Here is a 27836-nt window from a genome sequence, read left to right as displayed (position 1 = left end):
TATGAGCCTATACTGGTGTTTTTAAAAGTTATGTTTGACTTTATGACTTTCTGTGTCGTTTCTGGGATGCTTAGAACTCAAATTGCACTGCTGGAAATAGTTTATTTTGATGATTAATTTTGCATTATAATATTTATTTTTGTTTTTCCTGCATTATATAAAAATTGGTGTATTTCAGAAATAAAACTATGAAGACACTCAAAATAAATTTCCTGTGGTGGGAAACTATGTTGTGCAACTATTTTGTATTTACAGTTTTGAGAGATAAGCCTCTTAAATTTCTCTAACTAGAAATATATGTTCAAAAACAAAAACGATTTTCAATTTTTTGGTAGTTTATTGCATTTTTTTGCAATTTATGTAATTACTGTGCACTTAATGCAGACATATTATTAGAATTTGGGCTATAATGGTTGTATTGATGTATATCAACTTGAAATGCTCCCAAAAATGGCACTACAGCATGTAAAAATATAATATGAGCTCTGGCAGACTTGGTAAAACATGTACATTTATGTTTTAGGATGTTACTTATATAGATAATTACAGATTAGTGTTATAATACTATTAGTGCCAACTTCAGTGTCCTTTATTTTGTGAAGAAGCTCTTACAGAAATGAGCAGAAACATTAAATAATCCAGGCAACAGATGGAGAGATTTAAAGATCAATAGAGTGTGTGGGTAGACCGGGTTGAACTTGATTAATACCTAAAATATTTCACTTTTCTAAAGGATGACGATGAGCCAGATCAGCCCTATACAAACCTTCAGCAGCCATCGAGTGATTCCTACCAGACTATCATCTCAGTGAACCATCAACACGACAACAAGACACGCTCAGCAAGAAGCGCAGGAACTGTGGGAGTGGATAATAAAGCTCTATGAAACATTTTAAAGTATATAAAACTTTAGGTGACATACTAATATAATAATATTCATATATTATAATAAACGTCCATCTTTTCACACTGGATAGTTGTTTCCCAGTAATGGAGACCATTCAGTCATAATACTCCAACTCAGGCTCTCAGATTTAATACAATACAAACACAATAAACTGTGGCAAACATGACTCTTTGTATCAGACTAGTTTTGTTTTTGAACAAACATCTCATCATAATTTGAACACAATGTCCATCCAGATAAACAGAGAGATCAGTCTGGCTTAAACAATGTTGGTGGTTTACCTTCTACTGTCCTTCCACTTTTATGCACTTCTATTTTAGACATAGTAAAAGTTTCAGTGTAGACACAAGAGGTGAAATAAGGAGGGTGCAAGTCTTCCTGCTTTCACTATAGTCTACCTCACACTGTCAGCCACAGTTACTTCCTCACCAGCATGACTGCACGGAAACTCTGCTTTCTCCTGCTTCTGCTTGTGGTTTTTAGCAGTGAAGGTAAATATATATAATTAAAAAAGAAAAGCTGTAAAGCCAGGTGTTTAAGAAGAAAGCTTTAGTTAGGTTAGTGAAATAATATATGTGATTGATTTTCCCACAACAACAAATATATAGAAACTATAATCCCGATTTTGTTTCATTTTAACTGGAACAATTTATAGAGACTCTTGTGAAGACAATTGGAAAGAAACCCGATTCCACTCAAATATGCAGCAAAACAACTCTGAATATTACTGTGATGATACTGTGTGAGATCAGCACAGAGAGGAGCCGAGGAGAACAGCGTCGTCTGCTCTATCGTTACGACCGAGGCTTTATTCATGGCTGTGACTCCAGGTTCACACTGATCAAAGAAAATGAGACTGTGTTTCTCCACCTGCTCAACTTAACATCTGAAGACAGTGGGAACTACACCTGTGAGTGTGGATTTCGTGGTGGATTGTATGTTCTCCATCTCAGTGTGACTGTGAGAGGTAAAAACATTTTCTATTTATACCCACACCGCAGATTCAAGGTGGATGTTTGGAACTGCGTTAACACTTTCTTTTCTGTCATACATGGTTTGAGGTCGTCATTCCCGCCTGCAGCGGATTAATGAAAGGTTTCAGTCAGGAGATGAACATCTGGAATGTTTTTAAGCTCTTCTTCTGGCTAATTTGTTTAAAATTTCATTATAAAACTGCTCCAATCACAACTTTGGTGTTATTTCATCAGTGAAGTGTTTGAATGATGCAATTGTAACTCTAATGTAATGAAAAGATAAACATGTTTTCCACTTTAATATAACAGGTTAATGCAAATTTCGTGACTTTTCATGTTTTCAAAATGAAGTTTTTTTGTGTGTGTGTGGCAACATTCAACAGACGATGGAGATTCTTCTGGCATGAAGTTCATGGCTACAGTTCCCATCATTTCTGCTGCTGCTTCACTCATCAGTGTGGCTGTGATAACCTGTGGTTACAGCCTGAGGAGAAATCCTCGCAGGTGAAAACTTTTACTGACGCACTTAAACTCATGAAATGACCCTTTGAAATCACTTGAGCACATTACTGCATACAGCAGCCACTGTGGTGTTCAAAGTATCTCATAGGTTCTTTTAAAACACCACACATTAGTTGTAGACATAGCTGGTCTTGTTTTTGAGGTATTTTTCACCCCATGACCTCTGATGTTTTTATCCTAACAGAGAAAACAGATCAGGTCTAACTAACTTAACAGGATCTGAAACTCGCCAGATGTTTGTGAGTTTTCCATAGTTCTGTTTTACACTTAATTGTGCCGAGGCTGCAGTGCATTATGTCTGTTTTTAAGCTGCACTTTAATTAAATGTAAATGACAGTGTAAATTGTTGTTTAGGACAAAGAGGACCGCTACATGAGCCTTCATCGGCAAAACATCGATGTCTACCAAACTATCTCCTCCGGTCGCCTTCATCATGATGCTGAGGCCGCTGCATGTCACAGTCATGTACAATAATAATCAGAGATGGAGTTTTTATCCTGACTACGTAATCTATAAAACTATGATGCTAGACATGCTATCTATAAAAGACACTGACATTTTAACTTGCCAGCATCATGTGTACTGTTAGTTTGTTTTGCACTGAAAAAAGAGAAAAATATTAACGTCCAGTAAAACTTGTAATTATGTTGTGAATGAATTGCCTTAATTCATGGCTTTTAACACCATTTAATTTCTGTTTTTTATCTGGTTTGAACGTTGAAAATCCTCCACTTGGCTCTGTGGCCTCTGCCACCATTATGGTTTTTGCTATACTGGTCCACTTGATAGTCATATTTGATGATGATTTTACTTTATTTTGAGTCATTAGAATCAGAACGGGGGTCAGGAAAGAAGAAAAAAGATAAGCTGGGGAGAAAGTTAACAGAAGAAGAGGGAAAAATAGAGAAGAAGAGAAATAGATGGAGAGGAAGAGAGAAAAAATACTGAAAATCTATTTCATCATCTGCTGAAAAACACAAGGAAAAACCAACACAGTGGGGAACCCACAGCAACAACCAATAATATGCAGTAAGTAGGCTAGTAAGTAGTAGTAAATAATAGATATTAAATGTTACTGAGCAGTAAATGGGCCCAGAGGGCCGAGACCTGAGGGCACCCCACCCGCAGCACAGGCCCAACAGAGCCAGGGGGCCGGGCCCCACCCAGAGTGAGCCACTAAACACAGAGAACCACTAATGCACTGTGGGTGGGGGCACCAGCTACTGGCAGGAAGTGTGGTGGGGGGAAATAATACGTGACTATTTTTATGTGGAGTGGAATTAAACTGCCATAGAATATGCTTGTGGTGGATTTGACTCAACACAAGCGTATTGTCAAAGTGTTCTTTGGCATGCATCGAGACAGTTTCTCAGATACTGAAGTGACTTGAGCAGAGCCAGTTAAAGCCTACTGTGCTTGAGTGGGCAGCTCAAGTTTCCACGTGGAAGGTTTAGTGAGACAAAGACAGGAAGTTAAAGCTGCTGACTAATAATCTGCAGGTTCCTGATTTGAGTCTCTGTTAAGAGGATGGTGTCTCTGAGATAATTGCTTTTGTGCATCGATAAATAAACAGGGAAATAAATGAATAGAAAAAAGCATCCGAGCGGATGTGCACCGATGGTGTGCCCACTGGTCTTAAAGTGCCTTTGTGCCCCTTACCATTTATGGAGGTCCCATTTGGGCACATTGGCATGGACCTATAGTGTACATGGATATTGCTTTGTATGAGTTCTGGTATATTATACAACACAATAACATGATGCAGTGCTGCTGTGCACCATTTCCGCAAAGAGTGTGGTGCAAGCAAGGAAGATAAGATAACTCTTGCACAGTCATACCTAGTACAATAATACAACAAAACTGGAAACTGTCCCACCATAACACAATCATTTAGATACAATATTGGACTTTGTTTACATGTAACTGCACAAATAGAATTTAGAAATGTAATTATTGACAAGAGTGAACAACCACTTATAATGTAATCTACAGCTGTGACCAAACAGCTAGATAGAGAATCAGAAGTGTTGTGTTTTCTACAAAGTTTGCTGTTTCAGTGAGAGTCATATGTCATATCATTTCAAACAGTGGCGATCCAGAAATGTTGTACAAACGAGTAAGACTAACTATAGACTTTAGCCAAAGTTGTTAAGTTAGCTAAAGAGTTGGGATTGTGTGTGAGGCATAAATAAACCTAAAATGCAATGTTTTGGACGTTCTTTGGCACATTTCCCTACTGTAGGGGTCTCTGCAAGCATACGGGGCTCTGAGAGGGAACAAGATGACAACGAGGAATTCTACTGGAAACAGTCGATCATGTCTGTCAAAGTTGAATTCAGGGCAAACTAGGCTAAATTAGTGTTTTTAGCTAACAGCTACAGTAAGCATAAAAGTGACTGTTGGGCTATTATTTGTTAACAGGGGCGATTTTAGCCCATTTTTGGGGTGCTTTGGTTCATTTTTGGGGTGCTTTGGTTCATTTTTGGGGTGCTTTGGTTCATTTTTGGGGGTGCTTTGGTTCATTTTTGGGGTGCTTTGGTTCATTTTTGGGGTGCTTCAGCACTTACTTACTTTTTTTTGACAATATTTCCTGTTTGTGTGACACACTACTAAAAATATAAAAGGCAGAACTTGGTTGAGAGGTAACATTTTAACAACAAAAGTATCCATAATATTTTTTAATATTTTGTAATAATTTATTTGTAATAATTTATTCTGTTTCAGGAGTGTTTTTATGTATCTGTATTATATTATACAAACACATTAAAAGTGAATCTCTGTCCAAAATATGCACTCAGTTTACTTCTTACTCACTATGAGCATCATTCATTATTCTCCTCCAGTAATTAAGGTTAGGATATGTATTTTTTTTATTCCAATCCATTCTTCTTTGGCAGCATTTAAATAACCTTGATCAGAATTGATGGTTTTGTTACAGACTTTTCAAAAAAGTGTTTTGCTTTTTTTTCACAAATGTGGGATTAAATTGTTAAAAAGTACAAAACAGTGATGTCATGTTTTGTGACGAGGACCCAGGCACAGAGAGACTTGATGAATTTAAGAATCTTTTGATTTAATAAAGAAATTTGCAGACTTGCACAGAGATGGTAAAATTATGATGACTGATAAAGGAGATGAAGACAACAGACGATGAGGACAGGGAGGATGCAGGGACAGAGACGGGGAAGAAGTCTCATTGTGACGAGTAAAGTGTATCTTGGCTGGCTGGGCAGCTCTCTGGGTGCTCAGCCCCCCGAAGCTCTGATCCTAGAATCCTCCCTGAATTGTGTTAATACAGTATGTCAACATGAAAGCATAACTGTACAGGGTGGGCCAGTTATATGGATACACCGTAATAACATAGGAATGGTTGGTGATGTTAAAGTCCTGTTTGTGGCACATTAGTATATGTGAGGGGCAAACTCCTCAAGTTCGGTGGTGACCATGGTGGCCATTTAGAAGTCGGCCATCTGATGCCAAAAGATACCAAACAAGGCAAAGTAAATAATTTTTAAAAGTGAATGTAGAGGAAACATCAAAAGTTGTCACGGCTGGGGCAGCAGTCGTGTGGTGGAGTGAATGAGGACCAAGATGCAGACGGCGGTGGAGATGCGAGTGGAGATTTATTTACAGTGAAAATAACAAAGGTGAGGGAAGAAGTGAACATCAACCTAAACTGGGAAGAACTAACAGACAAAGCAGAAAACATGAGGGCAGCAGGGAAACACAGAGATGACACGAAGAAGGAAGAGAGACGTGGAGAAACACCGATGGACACGGAGACTTTTCACCTGTTCCTTTTGTTTGAAGTGGCCGAACTTGGCCACAGTAGGACGTGGTCTCCCGGTCGCAGCCCGCATGGGGCCGATGCGATGCACTCTATCAAAGGCAATGTTCTTCACCGTGTCCTCCGGCAGCTTCAGGTGGGTTTTGATGAAGGTTTTGCACTCTGAGCCTTCTTCATCACAAGATCCTGGAAGCACTGATCAATGTAATCTTGGAGAGCCTCTAAACTCTCCCCGTTGTTCTCCAGGGTGTTGGAGATGATTTAGACAAATATTGTTAGTTAGAAGACTATTGATAAGTGTATTTGGTAATACTGAAGCTTAAAGGAATTTGTTCAATTCTAAACTACCATTCGCTTTAATTTTCCTCCAAAATCTCCGGCGTCTGACGTCAGTTACAACATGAGTCGCTTACCTCTGTCACTCTGAAGTCACATTGAGTTTTCCTCACTGACTGTTTCAGACAGGATTGTGGGAGCAACACAAAAAGCAGCTTCAGCTGGAAACACACAGTTTAGTGTCTTTGCTGCTCGCTTTAAGTCACAATAAACAGGAAACTCATTGTGTCTCATGTCAGAATCACTCATATACAGGACAGGAAGAGGCGGAGCTTATTTCCTGCAGGGAGAGGTTAGCAGTCTGTGTCTTTCTCATTTCTGACTCCTAAAGAGCTGAAAAACACAGGCTGTTATTGGCTGGCTGACACTGGGATTAATGTCCTTGAAGCCAGCAGTCTTTAATGTCCAGCTTCAGAACGGGCAGGTGAAAAACAGTCCTTTATGTCCTCTGATGTTCAATAAACTGTCCTGATTACTGAGGGAGCAGAGAAAGTGTCTCCATCACTCACCACAGCTGGATGCTCTGAAATCCTGGAATCCAGCTGTGGAGAGGAGCGCCGGCGGCGTGGACGCAGTTTAGTAATCAGGGAACGGGAGACAGGAGGGAAACACAGCTGGGACCAATTACACACACGAGACAGGAAACAGTAACACAGGACTGTCAAAGTAAAACAGGAAATATAACACAGAGTCCAAAGTAAGGAGACGTGGGACACAGTGAAGACACAGAAACAGAAACCAGAACTATAATCACAAAACAAACTCAGAAACATAAAGAGTGAATCAGCTGATTCAGTGTTTGTGACAAAAACATGGATCCTGGTTAATAACTTTTATTTGTTTGTTTCTGTATTATTTTGTGTATCGTTCTTATGAGCTGTTGTTTTGTCAGTGAAATATTATTTCATTGTTTTAAGCTTTTTGTTGACTTTGAAGTGCTTAAGTTGATATTTTTGAACATTTAATTTGTTCGATTATTGTCGAGTCGATAAAACTGTCAAACGCACAGCTGCTTCCAGCACGGCCGGAGGAGAGATGGCCGAGCAGACGCACAACACACACAGCTCACAGGTTTGCATTTCTAGATATTGCAGATGTTGCAGAAATTGAGAGTAAAGAACTCAGAGATCCAGCGCTGTCTCCTGCCCCTTATTTATACACCACAACACAACGACAGGCGTAACTCACACAAACGGGTAACATGAGGCTCAGATGCTTTGGACGTGTTCACATATACTGGACACAGAATGATGAAGATGGAGCTGCAGGAAGGAGGAAAAGAGGAAAAACACAGAAAAGATTCACAGATGTGGTGAAAAAGGACACGACAGCTTCTGTTTGTTAGTTTGGTTTTTCTTTATTTGGTAAAGATTCAGAAATAAAGAGAAGATCACATGTTTGAATATTATATTAACGTTCTGTAATTACAACAAGTTGTAAAATCTTTCCAGAGTGAGACAGAGACTGTGCAGAGACTGTAGAAGGACAGAGCAGCAGCAGAGCAGTCCAGATACACTGATGATCCTCTGTCAGATCCAGAGGGACACACAGGGCTGATGCTGGACTCTACATTGTGTCTGACAGTGGAGCTGTTCTCAGAGCAGTTCACTCTGCAGCACTGACAGTCATCTACACTTCATTCCTCTGTCAGTCACTGCTGGATGAAGCTCTCCTCTCCACCTCCCAGTAACATGGCCCAGTCAGAGCGTCTCTACACACAAGCTGCTGCTGCTTCAACCTCTCTGGATCATCAGGACACAGCTGCTCCTCTCTCAGCACACACACCGTCCTGTTTACCATCATCACCACCTGCAGAGAGAAGGAGGAAGAGCAGAGGAGATAAACGAGTGTTTCCAGAGACTCTTCATCAGCTGTCAGTCAGTGATGCAGCACATCCAGTATAAAGAGCAGCAGGGACGTCAGTGCTGGGACTGTACTAGGACTCATTGTTGCTTCACTTTTTCTAATCTTTGGATTTTTATTGAAGTTGCTGAAAATGTTTTTCCCTCCTAGTTTGAGTTTGGACTTTCATTCATTAGAAGAACCTTGGTGTGTCCACTCTGAGCTCTGTAGGAACCCCAACAACAAGCCCAACAATCCAGATGGACGGTTCCAGCTGTTAACTGGAGGAATTCCATCCAAACATCTGCTCTCACTAAATTCTTCCTCACCTACAGACTGTGTTCTTCACTGCTTTAAACTTGGAAATCAATGCAGTCATTGGTCTGCGTGCTGCTTTGTTCAGAGAGCTGATTGGCTGTTGACAGTGTTTGATCAGAGCGTGTCAGCTGTTACTATGGTGACCATAAAGGTGAGAAACAGGAAGTGTTTGTGTCCAATCCTGAAGCCTGTCACCGTTCTCCTCTCACAGCTTCACTGAGAAGCTGCAGCTTTACAGGAAACACTGGATCTTTGTTTCATACTGACTGTGTTTAGTACAATACTGCTGACAGCACCACCCACTCACTCCATCACTCTACTTACTCCAGAGTCTCCAGTCTGTAGTCTGGACTCTGCTGAAGATCAGACAGCTGCTTCACATCTGGATCCTTCAGGTTGTTTAAGTCCAGGTCCAGCTCTCTCAGATGGGAGGGGTTGGACTTCAGTGCTGCTGCCAGATAATCACAGCTGATCTTTGACAAACCACAGTTCATCAATCTGTATAAAGAATGAAAGATGTAAGTTTATTAGACAAAGTGCTTGAAATCATTCAGTGTTTCATCATCTGTTCAGAGCTGAAGAAGGTTCAGAATGTAGAAGTTTAGAAAATGGAAACTCCAAACAGCTGAAGCCAACAACAGGAAGCAGCTTCAAACAGGAAACTGTGCAGAGTTTCAGATTATATGTCCTGATGCAGCCAGTTGGATTTTGGAGATTTGAATCTCTGTTCTGTGACTAAGTCCTTGAATCATTTCTTCCAGTTGGTCCAACAAGACAGACTAAGTATTGGACATGTGTTGTGGCTCCATCAGGGGAGCTTCTAAATGTGATGTGATGGCCCCTCTGGGTCTGTCAGGTCACAGCACTGAAGAGAGCTCAAACTGGGCACACAGCTGTTCCAGTCTGGACCAAAGACTCTATACTGGGACTGAGGGACTGCTTTGACTGCACCCACTGGGACTTTTTAAAGGCTCATGTTCTCACTTAGATCATCGATTTCTACTGACATTTCTTTCTGGGAAAAATGGGGATTACTTTGGAAACAGGAAGTATTTTCCCCAATAAGCAGCCCTGGATTAGTAAATCACTCCAACATGTTCTCAGGCAGAAGAAGCTGTCTTGTTATGAGGGAGAGAAGAAAAAGATTGAGGCACAGAAACCTGTTGAAAGAGAGATAAAGCAGCTAAAATCAGGTGTAAAAGTAAAGCAGAGGATGAGCTGAATAAAGGACACTCAAGGCTGGCTTGGAAAGGAATGAAGTCCATGGTGGGGATGCAGAACAAGGAGCAAAGATGAATGTGATGCTGAATCAGCAGAAGACTTGGACTCATTTGATTCCAGCTTTGATATCATTGATTTCAATGAAGAGCTTTGTGATTGTAGCAAAGGGCTGGTAGCTCTGAGAGTCCCACTGATGAGGTGTTTGTGTGGAAATCTCTTAGTGGGACCAAAGAGAGAAAAAGCCCTGGTCCTGATGCTGTGGGAGGGAAATGATTGAAGTGTGCTGTGAGGAACTGACTGGGACATTTTCACACATTTTCCAGTCCTCCTTGGAACAACAGGAAGTTCCCAGCATATGGAAACAAAGGTTAAGTGTCCTATGGCACTCAGTGATGATGGTGCTGTGGCCCCACCACCTCCACCTCTTTGTAAAGGAACTAACTGTAATCTGAAGCTTCAAATGGAAATAAGACTTCCTCCACTAGGTGGCAGTGTCTGATGAGAAAGTGTTAGTGGAGCTGGCCTGGAGTCAGAAACAGGAAGATGCAGGATTTGGGCTGAAATGGGCAAAAGTGGTTAGCACTAGTGCCTTAGAGCAAGAAGGTTGTAGGTTGAAGCTTGTTGGTCAGCTGGGCCTTTCTGTGGAGGTTGGATGTTCTCCCACAGTCCAATGAAATGCTGCTTAGGTTCATTGGTGCTTCTACATTGGCTGTAGGTGTGGATGTGAGGGAGTGCTTCTCTGTCGCTCTCTGTTGGCCCTGTGATGGACTGCTCACCTGTGCAGGTGGACCACGCCTCTTGCCCTATGACAGCTAGGGCACAGGCTGCAGCCCTGTGAGCCTAAGCTGAATAAACAGTTAGCAAAAATGATCCATAGATGGCCTGAAATCCCCCAGTTAGCAGTTTGGTAGATAGCTATGACATGCTAATCCCATCCAGCAGCTGTATTCTACCTGTAAGCTGATCCCTGCTGAGCCAAAGCACTTTTTCATATACAAATTACAACCTTTAATAGAAACCTATTGGTCAGCATCTTATTAGCCTGCTGTTAGCTTCATTCCACAGAAAACTGAGAGAAACTAACAGAGTTGATAAAGAATGAAGAGAAATGTGCTGATTTAAAGCCTTTGAAGTGCTTCAGATGATCTCTGTCCACTTCTGTCCACTCATTCATTCATGTAAGCTTTCTAATGCAGCTTTGATCTTCACAGTCTGCTTGATGAAACTCATTCTAACCCTGAATGTCAGAGTGTTCCTCCTTCTCTTTCCCATCATTCATGCTGGCAGTGGAGGAGATTTGGATGTTGGACTGTGTTTTGGATGATGTGTGTATGTTTGTGTTGGACTGCTGTCTGTAAAGCAAACGCACATTTTGCTTTGGATTTCAGTGTCACACAGACTTTAAGGTGCAATGAAGAGTTTGAGAGTTTCACAGTGAATTTTCCAGTGGAGGATTTTTCTTCTTCTTTGAAGGTTTGAAATGTGAACATTGTTCTGCTGCAGTCAATGGACTAAACCAGAGAAGAAGAAAACAGACTTTACCATGAAGATCCTCAGTGTGGATCAGTATAATATCAGCCTGATGTCTGCAGTTTAGTGTCAGCACAACTTTCACATCATATTCATCTCAGCACAACTAAAACATGCTGACTGACCCCAGAGTTTCAAGTTTACATCCTGGACTCTCCAGGAAACCACACAGATGCTTCACTCCTGGATCCTGCAGGTTGTTCTTAGTTGAAGAAGAGGAGTAGTCATTACCCAGGTCCAGCTCTCTCAGATGGGAGGGGTTGGACTTCAGTGCTGCTGCCAGATAATCACAGCTGATCTCTGACAAACCACAGCTCCACAATCTGTATAAAGAATGAAAGATGTAAGTTTATTAGACAAAGTGCTTGAAATCATTCAGTGTTTCATCATCTGTTCAGAGCTGAAGAAGGTTCAGAATGTAGAAGTTTAGAAAATGGAAACTCCAAACAGCTGAAGCCAACAGGAAGCAGCTTCAAACAAACACAACAAGAGAAAAAACTCTGAATGTTTCACATTAAAGTCGTACATTTCTCATAAAAACAGGACAAAGACTTGAAAAAGTCGTGTTTTTCCTTCCAGGAACCACATGGCTTCACTTTTAAAGGTGAAGTGTGACAGAAATGGACATATTTGAAGTCCAACACCTTTTTCCAGTCACATTATTAAAGCAGACAAACTACAAGCTCATTTTCATTCCAACAAGTCATCTTCTGACCTGGACTAACAACACTGGTCTCTATGTGCAGCTGGCTGTGAGACCAGTGCTCAGGGAGCGTCTACAAAGTGCAACACTGAAAGAACATCACACACTCATTTGCTTCCAGCACTTTCACACAAACATCTACTGTCATTATTGTCACCAAACTCTGTGGATCCTTTATTGCAAATTCAAATGGGATCAAATGGTCAGACAAAAGAGGGTTATGAGGAAATATGATGAAATGTTGTGTATTAGCAGCAAGTTATTGAATCATTTTCCTCAGAAACCAAACAAAATGATTGACAAACATGTTTTTACAAACTCAGTGTTGGACTTGGATCAGCAGGATAAGCTGATGTTTAAAGGCATTTGAGTCTCGCTGTATGAGAGTCCAGTTCTTACTCAATATTTATGGTTGATGTTCTTTCAGTGTTGCACTTTGTAGACGCTCCCTGAGCCTCACAGCCAGCTGCACATGGACCAGCTGACATTACCCAGCATTAGAGGCGGCTGTAAAAAATTCATGTTCCCATTTAAATGGTTTTAATTTGAATAAAACGATGTTGATTCATTCAATCCTGAATCGATGTTTAATATAAATGTATTTTGCCAGAATCTCAGGTTAAAGCTCACAAACTATTTCAACAAGCAGCAAACAGATAAAACAGTAAATGAGAGCAGCTAAACACACAAAGATGGAAACACAGAGCGTGGATCGTTCACTCCACGGCACGTACACGGACACGCCGTCGGGGCTGAAAGTGGACAGCTCACAGATCCTGAAGCTGCAGGTTTCATCTGTCTCCAACCAAAACTGAGTGAAGCAGCAGCAAAAGAAGATCCAAACTCTGCTTCACGTTTGATCAATATGCTCATGAATTCTCTCTGACTTTGGCTGTTCCTGCCTGCACAGCTCTCTCTCTCTCAGTGTACTCCAAGAACAGCTTCAAACATCTGTTTCTGCATCATTCACTGTTTATTAGCCACCAGTCTGCTGTTGTGTTCAGTGCTGTCGGCCTCTGACAGTAAAGCCTCATTTCTGCTGTTCCATGGAAACTTTTTAAAATGATGACAGATTACAAACTCTCAGCTGTGTCTGTAATCAAACCTCTGTAACTTTGCTTCACTTCAGCAGCATCAGCTCATGTTCACATGTTGCTTCATGGTTTGCTTCAGTTTTTGATCGACTGCAGAATATTTTGAAGGTTATCTGCTATAAAAAGCCAGAAGAGGAAAATCTGCTTCATGTGTTTCTGTTTGATCCTCAGTGACTTTGACACAAAGGCCTCTGCTGTGATGATCACACCTCTGATCAAGTCTCACAGTGTCACAACTGATAAATGATCAGAGTTAGAATATTTCTGACTGTCTGCTGTGTGCCGTGACCTTTGACCTGCTAAAGACAGTCAGCTGTGGATTATTCATTGTTGTGTCTGATACTTAGAACTGTGAGGAAGAAGCTACACAGTTAATCAGGGTCCCCTCTCTCTGAATCAGGAAAGGTGGGCAGGCCGCGTGTGGGCCGCGGGCCATATGTTGAGTATCACTGTTTGAAATGTGAACATTGTTCTGCTGCAGTCAATGGACTAAACCAGAGAAGAAGAAAACAGACTTTACCATGAAGATCCTCAGTGTGGATCAGTATAATATCAGCCTGATGTCTGCAGTTTAGTGTCAGCACAACTTTCACATCATATTCATCTCAGCACAACTAAAACATGCTGACTGACCCCAGAGTTTCAAGTTTACATCCTGGACTCTCCAGGAAACCACACAGATGCTTCACTCCTGGATCCTGCAGGTTGCTGTTGGAGCTCAGGTCCAGCTCTCTCAGATGGGAGGGGTTGGACTTCAGTGCTGCTGCCAGATAATCACAGCTGATCTCTGACAAACCACAGCTCCTCAATCTGTATAAAGAATGAAAGATGTAAGTTTATTAGACAAAGTGCTTGAAATCATTCAGTGTTTCATCATCTGTTCAGAGCTGAAGAAGGTTCAGAATGTAGAAGTTTAGAAAATGGAAACTCCAAACAGCTGAAGCCAACAGGAAGCAGCTTCAAACAAACACAACAAGAGAAAAAACTCTGAATGTTTCACATTAAAGTCGAACATTTCTCATAAAAACAGGACAAAGACTTGAAAAAGTCGTGTTTTTCCTTCCAGGAACCACATGGCTTCACTTTTAAAGGTGAAGTGTGACAGAAATGGACATATTTGAAGTCCAACACCTTTTTCCAGTCACATTATTAAAGCAGACAAACTACAAGCTCATTTTCATTCCAACAAGTCATCTTCTGACCTGGACTAACAACACTGGTCTCTATGTGCAGCTGGCTGTGAGACCAGTGCTCAGGGAGCGTCTACAAAGTGCAACACTGAAAGAACATCACACACTCATTTGCTTCCAGCACTTTCACACAAACATCTACTGTCATTATTGTCACCAAACTCTGTGGATCCTTTATTGCAAATTCAAATGGGATCAAATGGTCAGACAAAAGAGGGTTATGAGGAAATATGATGAAATGTTGTGTATTAGCAGCAACTTATTGAATCATTTTCCTCAGAAACCAAACAAAATGATTGACAAACATGTTTTTACAAACTCAGTGTTGGACTTGGATCAGCAGGATAAGCTGATGTTTAAAGGCATTTGAGTCTCGCTGTATGAGAGTCCAGTTATTACTCAATATTTATGGATGATGTTCTTTCAGTGTTGCACTTTGTCGACGCTCCCTGATCCTCACAGCCAGCTGCACATGGACCAGCTGACATTACCCAGCATTAGAGGCGGCTGTAAAAAATTCATGTTCCCATTTAAATGGTTTTAATTTGAATAAAACGATGTTGATTCATTCAATCCTGAATCGATGTTTAATATAAATGTATTTTGCCAGAATCTCAGGTTAAAGCTCACAAACTATTTCAACAAGCAGCAAACAGCTAAAACAGTAAATGAGAGCAGCTAAACACACAAAGATGGAAACACAGAGCGTGGATCGTTCACTCGACGGCACGTACACGGACACGCCGTCGGGGCTGAAAGTGGACAGCTCACAGATCCTGAAGCTGCAGGTTTCATCTGTCTCCAACCAAAACTGAGTGAAGCAGCAGCAAAAGAAGATCCAAACTCTGCTTCACGTTTGATCAATATGCTCATGAATTCTCTCTGACTTTGGCTGTTCCTGCCTGCACAGCTCTCTCTCTCTCAGTGTACTCCAAGAACAGCTTCAAACATCTGTTTCTGCATCATTCACTGTTTATTAGCCACCAGTCTGCTGTTGTGTTCAGTGCTGTCGGCCTCTGACAGTAAAGCCTCATTTCTGCTGTTCCATGGAAACTTTTTAAAATGATGACAGATTACAAACTCTCAGCTGTGTCTGTAATCAAACCTCTGTAACTTTGCTTCACTTCAGCAGCATCAGCTCATGTTCACATGTTGCTTCATGGTTTGCTTCAGTTTTTGATCGACTGCAGAATATTTTGAAGGTTATCTGCTATAAAAAGCCAGAAGAGGAAAATCTGCTTCATGTGTTTCTGTTTGATCCTCAGTGACTTTGACACAAAGGCCTCTGCTGTGATGATCACACCTCTGATCAAGTCTCACAGTGTCACAACTGATAAATGATCAGAGTTAGAATATTTCTGACTGTCTGCTGTGTGCCGTGACCTTTGACCCTCTAAAGACAGTCAGCTGTGGATTATTCATTGTTGTGTCTGATACTTAGAACTGTGAGGAAGAAGCTACACAGCTAATCAGGGTCCCCTCTCTCTGAATCAGGAAAGGTGGGCAGGCCGCGTGTGGGCCGCGGGCCATACGTTGAGTATCACTGTTTGAAATGTGAACATTGTTCTGCTGCAGTCAATGGACTAAACCAGAGAAGAAGAAAACAGACTTTACCATGAAGATCCTCAGTGTGGATCAGTATAATATCAGCCTGATGTCTGCAGTTTAGTGTCAGCACAACTTTCACATCATATTCATCTCAGCACAACTAAAACATGCTGACTGACCTCAGAGTTTCAAGTTTACATCCTGGACTCTCCAGGAAACCACACAGATGCTTCACTCCTGGATCCTGCAGCTTGTTGTTGGAGCTCAGGTCCAGCTCTCTCAGATGGGAGGGGTTGGACTTCAGTGCTGCTGCCAGATAATCACAGCTGATCTCTGACAAACCACAGCTCCTCAATCTGTATAAAGAATGAAAGATGTAAGTTTATTAGACAAAGTGCTTGAAATCATTCAGTGTTTCATCATCTGTTCAGAGCTGAAGAAGGTTCAGAATGTAGAAGTTTAGAAAATGGAAACTCCAAACAGCTGAAGCCAACAGGAAGCAGCTTCAAACAAACACAACAAGAGAAAAAACTCTGAATGTTTCACATTAAAGTCGTACATTTCTCATAAAAACAGGACAAAGACTTGAAAAAGTCGTGTTTTTCCTTCCAGGAACCACATGGCTTCACTTTTAAAGGTGAAGTGTGACAGAAATGGACATATTGAAATCAATGATATCAAAGCTGGAATCAAATGAGTCCAAGTCTTCTGCTGATTCAGCATCACATTCATCTTTGCTCCTTGTTCTGCATCCCCACCATAAATATAAAGGGGCAAAACTCACATTTTCCAAAATCCTCTTTAAGCTTCGACAATAAAGGAAGATAGTTTTATACAAGTCTTTGTGGTTTTCTTGTCACCCAGATGCCCGAGTACTTAAACTTCTTATAGCTGGGTTTAAAAGGGGCTAAAATACACAAAACTCCCCAGTTGTCGTACAGATAGACTTTTCCTCGCTCTTCCCAAAATTCACTTTATATCCAGAAATTGTCCCAAATTCCTTAAGTATTGTGGGGATGAACAAAAAGTATTTGACCAGCATAATATAATCTGCAGTATGATCATTGCTTTAACAATGTAACAGATAGCTTTAAGAAGGCCTTAAGATGCTTATGCACACAGTTATTATGTTTAGTAGAGGTTCTTGATTAAAACATTTATTTAGTAAAAGTCATATCCATAGTTTCAGTTCGATTATTACATATACGAGAGTGGTTTCTGTCTCTCTGTCTGGTGAGGGGTCAGGAGCTAGTCGCGAGGTGAAACAGGGTGCAATTGTGGTTAGCACACAGACGCAGACACACACACACTTTTAGTTAGATTCATTTATGGGGGAAAGTTTAATTATGTTTTGCTGATGTTGCAAAGAGCAGTTTGTCGCAGAACTGCTGCTGAGGTGTCAAGATGACAAGCGAGCATCCGGCAGTGACAGGATGCACCTGTTATGAAGATGGAAGACGATGTTCTTTTAAACTGTGTTAAAAGGTCATTGTGGTTTTGATTTGATCTATGTATAAAATGTATCTGTGACGTATGAAGGGGCGTCAGTAAACAAACCCTGATGCTATAAAATATCTGTTCATGCTTTGATTAAGTCGAGGACTACTGGCTGTCTGCGTACAGAGTGTCTTCCCACGCGTGTATTCATTAAAATCATTGTTTGACCAAAGACCTTCTGGACCAAGACTGGTTTGTACTCTCCCTCCTCAATTTTGAATCTTAACAGTATGCATTAAGGTGACCTTGAGGCTCTTAAAGGCGCCTATAAATAAAACGTATTATTATTATTATTGTAAGTCTATCCAAAAGTTTGCGGAGGCTGTTCGATGGGTTGGAAATAAATAAAATCATGTCGTCGGCATAAAGAGAGACTTCATGTTCGATACCCCTCGATGTTTTCCCTCAACACCAACACATTGTCTCAGAGCAACAGCTAGCGGTTCAATGGCAAAAAGGAGACAGAGGGCATCCCTGTCCTGGAGGGCAGATTATTGTTAGTCCGGACGGCTGTTAGAGGGGAGCAATACAATACTTTTATCCAAGATACAAAATTAAAGACACATTTTTTAAGCGTATAAAAAAAAATCCCATCTCACCCGATCCAACGCCTTTTCTGCGTCAAGCCAAATGACAGTTTCCAATGTATCACCTTTAACATGGGTATAAATGATATTTAATAGAGCTCTAATGTTCAAAAAAAGAGTGCCTAATAAAGCCCGTCTGGTGAAATAATGGAGGACAAATACTTGTGTAAGCGACGGGCCAACACTTGAGCCAGGATCTTGGTGTCTGTGTTGAACAAAGATATTAAACGACATGAACGACAATCTAAATGGTCTTTTTCCTGTTTTACAATTAAACACATCACTGCTTGATGCATTGTTGGAGGCAACGACTGTGAGAGGAAGGATTCTTCAAAAGTTGATTTTAACAGTCAATTCAGTCGGTCAGAAAACTTTATGAAAAAATCAGATGGATACCCGTCGGGGCAGCAGATTTTCCAGACTGCATGCTCCGTACGGCCGTTTCAATTTCAACATTAGAGACAGGTTCCTCCAGACTAGCGATCGCATCTCCTCCCAAGGAGGGAATATCAAACACCTTATTGAAATCATTGTGGATCTCAAGGATAGTTTGGTTGTCTGTAGACCTTATTCCCTGGTCATTGTAGATCTCAAGGATAGTTGGTTAGCTGTTCTTAGTCGTAGCTGGTGAGCTGATAACTTGCCTGTTTTTTCTCCATGTTCATAAGCGTAGCTGCAACTTTGACTCAGCCTGTTTTGTAGATATGAGATTGTATTCAGTTTGTCATTGTAACCGCTGTGTATATAATACAGGCTCAGGAGAGTGGCTGCACACAGCATGTAGTTTAGTGTCACGGTCACAGTGGCTGACCGTATGGAGAGTGTGTGGAGGACTCAGGTGCAGACACTGGTGCAGCCATGAAACTGAGTTTTGAACGAAAAGCGTGCCTTTATTTCGGCTGAAGACATCAAACAAGGCAGAATCACAGTGAAGAGAACTAAACTGGGGAACTAATACTATAATAAATCATGAAGACACAGAAAGCTATGGCTAAGAATACAAAAGACTGGGCATGAAAATATGGAGGGTGGGAACACAGATGACGCGACACAGAGACTAAATACACATGAGGGATGATCAAGTTCCAAACATTAAAACTGTCAAACCTGCAGGGGGGATTGGCTGTTCCAAACCTGAAATATTATTTCTGGGCAGCTCAGATGAGACCCCTGACTGTATGGGTGCGGGATTTGTCTGAAACTCAGTGGCTAAACATTGAGAAGACAATGTGCGAAAGATCATTGGAATCCCTGCTTTGTTCTAACATTTCAATTAAAAATGTGCATATGGGGGAACGGACGAGGGTCACACTAAAGATTTGCCGTAGAATCAAACAATCATTTGGTCTTCCAAAAGAAATTTCAATGTTATCAAGGCTCTCCTCCCTGCAGGGTTTTTCTCCTATTGTGGAAGACTCTGGCTTCAGAGCATGGTCACATAGCGGGCTTCATCAACTTTGTCATGTTGTGAGGAATGGGCACCTGAGCTCATTTGAACAGTTGAGGTCAGTTTCGGCTTCCTTCTTCTGACTTTTTTAGATTTCTGCAGTAAGAAGCCTTTTGACAAAACATAAAGAATGGAGGCAAGTTTTGGAGCCCTCACCCATTGAGGAAATATTTCTAAAAACATTTCAAAGTAATTCCTCCCCAAAATTAATCAGTCATTTTTATAACGCATTTATGAGTTTCAATACAAATGCAACTTTGGATATTAAGGCAAGGTGGGAAGCTGAGACTGGCACTCAAATCTCAGAGGACACCTGGGAAGAGGTGTTCGGTGAAGCCCATCTGGTGACTAATTCTGGGCTGTGGAGAGAATTTAAATGGAAGGTGGTCATGAGATATTTTAGAACCCCAGAGATAATTGCCAAAATGAAGCCTACAAATCCTGACACCTGCTGGCGAAATTGTGGTACTTCTTTAGGAACCCACTCACATATATTCTGGTCATGCCCAAAAATCTGCTCACTTTGGAATGACATATTTAAAGTTCTCAGTACAGTTTTCCAACAACCATTAACAAAAGACCAACAGTTAGCCATTTTAGGAGTCTTACCAAAGGGTTTTGCAGGAAACAATAAAACGTATCTCTTAAGAATCTTACAGCAGCACTAAAGTGTATCACTATTAAATGGCTGAATCTTGACCCACCTTCATATAATATGTGGCTTGATAAAGCAAGAGAAATTTACCAGATGGAGGAAATAACATCTGCTCTGCGGATTCAGAGAGAATTGTTTACTGAGCGTTGGCGACCCATACATGCTTTACTGTTTCAATAATTTAGCATAGGTCTGTTTCGTTTTGTCCATTTACGGCTAAGTTTGTCACATGTTATTTAATATTACATAAAGTTTTTGTTTTGTTTTCTTTTTGTTATGTTGTTGTCTGTTTGTTTGCTTGCTTGGGTTTTGTTTTGTGCTTCCTAATTGCAGTTCTTATTTTAACCTACATTTCTGCATTGCAGTTCCTGTAACTGTCCTACTTGTGAACATCGACAAGTACAAATTGCAATGTTGTAAATTATAATAAAAATTGAGTTAAAAAAAAAAGAATATTAAAGTCGTACATTTCTCATAAAAACAGGAAAAAAGCTTGAAAAAGTCGTGTTTTTCCTTCCAGGAACCACATGGCTTCACTTTTAAAGGTGAAGTGTGAAAGAAATGGACATATTTGAAGTCCAACACCTTTTTCCAGTCACATTATTAAAGCAGACAAACTACAAGCTCATTTTGACAAACTGAGGCTCAAACTGAGCCACAGCTGAACCAGCATCCCTGTACAGCAGACACTTACAGCGCTTGGCTGCTTCCATTGGACCCTCTGCACAGAGCTTCAGTTTCCTCTTCTGGTCCCAAAGTGCAGAACAACAAGGTTTCAAACAGCTTCGTTCCAGCAGCATCAGCCACAGACATGCAGAGAGAATCCTTTGGTTGTGTTGTGTGTTTGCATATCTGCTGTGTTGCTTTGTGAGGATGGATCATCTCCTGCAGCTCCAGATAAACAAGCTGGACCTGAACCTGGCAGCTTCACTTAGAAGACACTTGTGACGGGAACGTGTGAGAAGTTTTGTGCAGACAAGTTTGGATTTAGAGTGTGGGACGAGCTCTCCACAGTCTTTGTGGAGATCCACATTCTGCATACTGCCTGTGAGAAGCTGCAGACATTTGTCCTCCAAATCCACTGAGCAGCTGCTCGTGGTGGTATTAGCTTCATGTGTGCGTGTTAGCATGAAGCCTCGGTCACACTCTGCTGTGGACACGGTCACGGACAGCTGGACGCCTGATGGACGAGTCGTCCTTCCTGTTAAACTTCTTTGAGCATGAGAATAGCATGAGAAGCTCAGTGGACACTGTTCAGTGTTTTAACTCTCGCTTTCACTTCAGCTTCACCAACAACAGCACAAGCAGAGCAGCCCACTGCCTGCATGGCTGGGACAGCGCCCCCTGGTGACTGTAAACCACTACAACATGTAGACGGCCGTCTGCAGGCTGGATGTAGCACCACCGCAGAGACGTGCTGCAGCTCTGTTTAGTTACCCAGCTGACAGCAGAGGCTGTAGTTTACTGTTACCAACATGGAAAACTGAAGCTTCACCAGCTGGAGCTACAGAGCTGGAGAACAAAGGAGACTGAGAGGCCAGAATGATGTGGGAGGAAACATCAAGAGCCTGTTTGAAAGGAGACACATGTGGATGCTGTGCCAGTCTGTGGTCTGTCAGAAGTCAGCTGAGTCACACTGCAAGAAGCTGCAGAATCTCAGAGGAGGAGATTTGGAAGTGTTTGTGGGACAAACTGGACTCAAAGAAAGAAGATGTTTGTGAAGTCTTTGGTGGAGGTGAGCAGTGTGAAGCAGAACACATGCAGATGAATCAGGAGGTCAGCATCAGTGTCTCCTTGTGGTGGACGGTAAAAGAATCAGAGCCAACGCTCCCGTCCACCCTCGGCATGAAGCAGTGCTGTTTCTGAAACAGGAGGACAAGTCCAGAGAAGACAGAGGAAGCAAAGATGAGGGTGGGACAGGACAGCAGGACTTCCTTCACACCTGCAGCTCCATCACACTGCTGTAGGTCCTCTTCATCACACATGTACCTGCAGCCTGTCTTCAAGTCCAGGAGTCACCTCCACACAGTGTAGAAGCCTCCTGTGCAGACCATGGAGTCCAGCCTCTGTCAGGGAAGTCGGCACTAAAGCCTGAAAGACTTCAATCTGTCTCTGCTCCACCCGAGAAAGACCAGCACCGTACTTGTTGTGCATTCAAGGAGGGAACATCAGCGCTGCATCGTGGGAACAACACTGCAGGAACAAAGACACAGCACGGCCGATGAAGGACGAGGACAAAGGAAAGGTGAGTGAGAAGACCCCGGTGGTGTGGACGGACCTGCAGGGGCTCCAAGACTGAGGAGCAGAGACGTCCATGTACCAGCTGAGGATGCTGCAGTGATTCAGGGAGCTCGGTCCAATCTGAGGCCGTGTGAACTACGTGGACCACAGTTTCTTCACAGACTTCAGCAGCGTGAACATCTGGAGATCCAACAGTGCACGAGCTGTGAGCCATCAGCTGTTTCTCTCATCAGCTGCTGTAATGAGAGCTGCTGGAATCATCTCGAGCAGCAGGAAATCACTGATGTTGTTTCTAAACAAAGATATGGGACTGAGCTCCGCTGAGCTCCTTCTACTTTCATCCAGATAGAAACTGCTACAGTCTGCTGATTATTGCTTTGCCTCCATCACACGAGCTCTTTATCCTGTTCTTCACTCTCATTGGTTCTTTGTCTGCTTGTTTTTACAACAGTAGTCTTCTGATTGGTCAAAGACAATCAGCTGTGACTAAATGTAGCTCCTACAGCAGTGATGGGAATAACTACTGAAGCTAATCCAGTATCAAAGCTCAGGAATCAGCAGCTCCCACCTCGTTTTCTTTCAACAACTATTTTTAGCTGCTGTGTTTTTGTGTTTCTGCAGACCTCAGACATCCTGCTGCTCTGGACAACTTTTTCATTCTTTTGTATCATTATTTTGCTTTTCTTTTATTATTATGTTATATGTATTAATATGTGAAACACTTATTCTTTGTGTTTTTGCTTTACTTCCTGTCAAACTGCTTTAATAAAATCTGCTGCAGTCTAAACTGTGGACGTTCCCTTTTTAACCCTTTGTGAAACAATAAAGGTTTAAATCTGAGTATTCATCTATGTTAGTGTTTAATGGGTCTAATAGGTTGCTTTGGCCTTTCCCAGTAATATCTTCCCTTGCAGTCTGTGGTCCAGGCTTCTAAAACCATCCCAGGTTAACAAGAACTACAATCTAGAGGAGAGCTGCCATAACAGGTGTGACTGATGAGATCTGACCTGCAAGGTTACTCAGGTTTGTTTGTATCAGGACAAGCAGGGAAGCCGCCTGGACGTCAAAGTAGTTAGAGCTGGGCGAGTGTCCTCACCCACATCGGCTTCACAACTCTGCATCATCTACTGAGTAAGACTCAGAGCATCAGAGATTAGAAGGTCTACAAAGAGCTGAACCAGACTTCCTGTATAAAGGTTTTAGTTCCACAGATCGACAGTGTCAGCACAACTAAAACGTGGAGACTGACCTCAGAGTTTCAATTTGATGTTGTGGATTCTCCAGAAGAACACACAGCTGCTTCACTCCTGAATCCTGCAGCTTGTGGTCTCTCAGGTCCACCTCTCTGGGATACGAAGGGTTGAGCTTCAGCACTGCTTCCAGATAATCACAGCTGATCTCTGACAAATCACAGCTCTCCAATCTGTATAGAGAATGAAAGATGTAAGTTTATTAGACAAAGTGCTTGAAATCATTCAGTGTTTCATCATCTGTTCAGAGCTGAAGAAGGTTCAGAATGTAGAAGTTTAGAAAATGGAAACTCCAAACAGCTGAAGCCAACAGGAAGCAGCTTCAAACAAACACAACAAGAGAAAAAACTCTGAATGTTTCACATTAAAGTCGAACATTTCTAACAAGAGTGTTTTAAAGACAGAGTCACTGATGATCATCTTCTGCCCAGTAAAACTTTGGTTTTCCTCATGTGAGTGTTAATGATGCACAAAGACTGTGAGTGCAAAGAGGGAGCGAGGAGGATGACAGAGAGATGGTACAGGAGCATCAAGAACCCGGCGAGGAAATGAGCAGAAGGACTTTGGAGCCTGTTGGATTGAAGCTTTCACAGAGACGTGTTTGACTGGACACCACCAGGACAGACTTTTAATCCGAGGATTTGGATGAGCTTTCTGTCTTTATGTTCACAAATGATGCTGTAACTCTGTGACTGTCCTGGAACTGTCAGCAGTGTGGTTACGTCCTTTTGACCTGAGTTTCCACAGCTCTTATAACAGCAGTGTACATTCAGACTGAGACACGCTTCAGTCTGTATGGACCTGTTTCTGTAGCTGCCACCATCATTCTACGGTCGTGTCCAAATTCATGGGCTGCATCCTCCCGAGGACCCGGCCTTTGCGGTCTACGTGGGCTGGGTCCTCAGAAGGTCGGGTAGGCTGGAAATAAACGGCTGGGGAAATTGGACGGTCTAGCCTTCTGATTAGCGTCACCGCTGTCTCGGTGGAGTTTAATAAACTCAGCCGTCTGCTCCTTGCTATCTAAAATATAACAGGACACTGGCGTAAATTCTCGACCGTCTCATACTTCTGTTTAATCAGTTTTCTGTTTGACGTTTAGTCAGCTCTGTAAAGACCAAGGAGGAACCCACCTGGGGGATTAATAAAGTTTTATTTTAATCTAATCTAATCTAATAACTTTAATCTCAGCCAAACCGATTTACTCACGAACAAACAAAACACTGAAAAAAGCCAAACAATAACATTTTGAGGTTGTCTAAGTGACTTATATATCACGTTTAACCTGAGTAGCGAAAGTCCGCGGTGATCTGAAAATGATGTGCCGGGAGTTGTGCCGTTCTCGGTGGCTTCAGTGACCCTCGAGCTCCCGGCGAGCTATCGAGCTGGTGGGTAGCAGACGTCTCCGAAAACGTCGAAGCACTTTTGCAAATATGCGGTATCTTGATAAACCGAGCAGATATTTGATGTTTACACAGCTACTTTCTCGCCTGAAAATATGTTAAAAGTTTATTTTGTGACCGAAAAAGATTAGTATGAGTAATTTTAAAACTTAGTAGCGGCCGCCATTGTTGGAAACTGGAGTTTGGCTGGGCCGCGCTATGAATTCTGGGATATGGTAGGCCACGAAGGACACACCCGACCCATCCTTCAAATTCGGGGAAAAGGAGGACGCATTTGTTGGCTGCATTCGGAGGAGTCTACGAATTTGGACAGCCTTCGACGTGTCGCTGTGACGTAATCGGTCTACAAATGCGGCCTCAGGAGGATGCAGCCCATGAATTTGGACACAACCTACATGTTTGTACATCAGCTTATCAAATCCTGTCTGCTGTCTTCATTTATTACTCTTCACCTGCTTCACTGTCACTGTGTGGGCGGAGCAGCCTGAGCCCCGCCCACACAGACACAGCTCCTCTCTGGAGCAAAACTTCTGCTTCATCTCCGCCTCTTTTCTTCATCCTCCACCTCTCTTTTCTCTTCTTCGGTGTTCTGCAGCCACAGAGCCTCACAGCCATTAGCACGCCCATACCTGAGCAGCTAGCATTACCCAGCATGCCGTGCAGCAGTGTCAGTTTGTAAATGTGCAAGAATTCCTGCTCCAAACTGTTTCACAGAGTGCTGTGTGCCGTGACCTTTGACCTGCTAAAGACAGTCAGCTGTGGATTATTCATTGTTGTGTCTGATACTTAGAACTGTGAGGAAGAAGCTACACAGTTAATCAGGGTCCCCTCTCTCTGAATCAGGAAAGGTGGGCAGGCCGCGTGTGGGCCGCGGGCCATACGTTGAGTATCACTGTTTGAAATGTGAACATTGTTCTGCTGCAGTCAATGGACTAAACCAGAGAAGAAGAAAACAGACTTTACCATGAAGATCCTCAGTGTGGATCAGTATAATTGTTAGATTAAATAGTTAAACATTTGTCATTTTTATATGTACCATTTGTCCATTGTTTTTAACTCTGTGAAAGGAATTCTTTCTTTCCTCCCATCCCCAGATTCTCGAGGTTCTGGGTGGGAGGTTGAAGTGTTTTATCACAGGAACGTCCTTTTGAAGATCTGTTTGATGTTTGGTAGAGCTTCCTACCCTTTGTATGGTTTCACTGTGTTATCTTTGGTAAACCATACATTGGGTGTGGGGGAAGACTACCCTCTTTATGACCAAGGATGTTGTTCCTGCTTTTAGGTTTTATGACCCTTTGACCAACAAACACACACACACACACACACACACACACACACACACACACATTCTCACATAACACACACACACACACACACACATTCTCACACACACACACACACACACACTCAGTGTATACATTTACATACAGTGCCTTGTCTTTGTAACCAAAGGGGGGTTGCAAGGGGAGGTGTTTTGTAAACTATTGTTTGAAGTTTGTCAATAAAAGGCAGCGAGAGGAGGCCATCATCGGGGTTCATTGTCGTGCTGGACACAGATGAGGGGGCCTCCCTTGCGCAAGAAATCGATCGAACACTGTTGCCTTGTTTTTCTTTCATGGGAATAAGTCTTGGATACAGCGGGGTCTGAGTTTAGACCCAACAATAATATCAGCCTGATGTCTGCAGTTTAGTGTCAGCACAACTTTCACATCATATTCATCTCAGCACAACTAAAACATGCTGACTGACCTCAGAGTTTCAAATCGACATCGTGGATTCTCCCGAAAATCACACAGATGCTTCACTCCTGAACCCTTCAGGTTGCTGTAGGTTCCACTCAGGTCCACCTCTGTGGGATACGAGGGGTTGGACTTCAGTGCTGCTGCCAGATAATCAAGGCCAATATCTGACAAATCACAGTCCTTCAATCTGTGTAAAGAATGAAAGATGTAAGTTTATTAGACAAAGTGCTTGAAATCATTCAGTGTTTCATCATCTGTTCAGAGCTGAAGAAGGTTCAGAATGTAGAAGTTTAGAAAATGGAAACTCCAAACAGCTGAAGCCAACAGGAAGCAGCTTCAAACAAACACAACAAGAGAAAAAACTCTGAATGTTTCACATTAAAGTCGTACATTTCTAACAAGAGTGTTTTAAAGACAGAGTCACTGATGATCATCTTCTGCCCAGTAAAACTTTGGTTTTCCTCATGTGAGTGTTAATGATGCACAAAGACTGTGAGTGCAAAGAGGGAGCGAGGAGGATGACAGAGAGATGGTACAGGAGCATCAAGAACATTAAAGTCTGGCGATTAAATGCCTCACTCCTAAATGACTGGCAGTTTTTTGAGTTCATACATACCGAACTAAAGACTTACTTGCAGTTGAACACAACTCCAGAGATATCGCCTTTAACTCTCTGGGATTGCACCAAGGCATACATTAGAGGTCGCATAATATTATTTACAAGTGCCGGGAAAAAAAGAAAAGAGGCTAGGCAGTGTGAATTGAAGGCCAAAATAAAACACCTAGAGCAACAACACAAAAAAGCACAGACAGCCAATTTCCTTTCCGATCTTAAAATGTTACGTAGTGATCTTAATAGTTTAATAAACGAGAAAATTGAGGGCAATTTCAGATTCACTAAACAAAAGTACTATGAACAGGGTAGTAGGGCTAGTAGATTGCTGGCAATAAGACTCAGGAAACAGCAAACTTGTAATATGGTCCAAAAGTTGAAGTCAGATCAAACCCTGATTACTAAACCAAATCAAATTGCAAGTTGCTTTGT

General features: G+C 42.0%; 1 protein-coding gene across 1 annotated transcript in view; it reads right to left on the bottom strand.

The window, feature by feature from the left end:
* Positions 1 to 27488, bottom strand: part of LOC147302771 (ribonuclease inhibitor-like) — a 192669-nt gene extending 165181 nt beyond the window's left edge. Inside the window, exons 1-4 of the mRNA XM_086283598.1 lie at positions 27424 to 27488; positions 26799 to 26978; positions 23649 to 23792; positions 13868 to 14044 (exon numbers count right to left, since the gene is read on the bottom strand). Coding sequence (XP_086139724.1) covers positions 13868 to 14044; positions 23649 to 23792; positions 26799 to 26978; positions 27424 to 27488 — 566 coding nt within the window. The remainder of the gene's footprint in view (positions 1 to 13867; positions 14045 to 23648; positions 23793 to 26798; positions 26979 to 27423) is intronic.
* Positions 27489 to 27836: the final 348 nt, after the last annotated feature.

Source organism: Aulonocara sp. 'chitande type north' Nkhata Bay, linkage group LG23 (genome assembly GCF_057382095.1).
Source record: "Aulonocara sp. 'chitande type north' Nkhata Bay isolate Kocher_YH1m ecotype deep benthic linkage group LG23, A_spYH_male_GT1.1, whole genome shotgun sequence".
Taxonomy (NCBI): Eukaryota; Metazoa; Chordata; class Actinopteri; order Cichliformes; family Cichlidae; genus Aulonocara; species Aulonocara sp. 'chitande type north' Nkhata Bay.
Note: the sequence above shows the minus strand (reverse complement) of the source record. Positions and strands in the feature narration are given on the sequence as shown.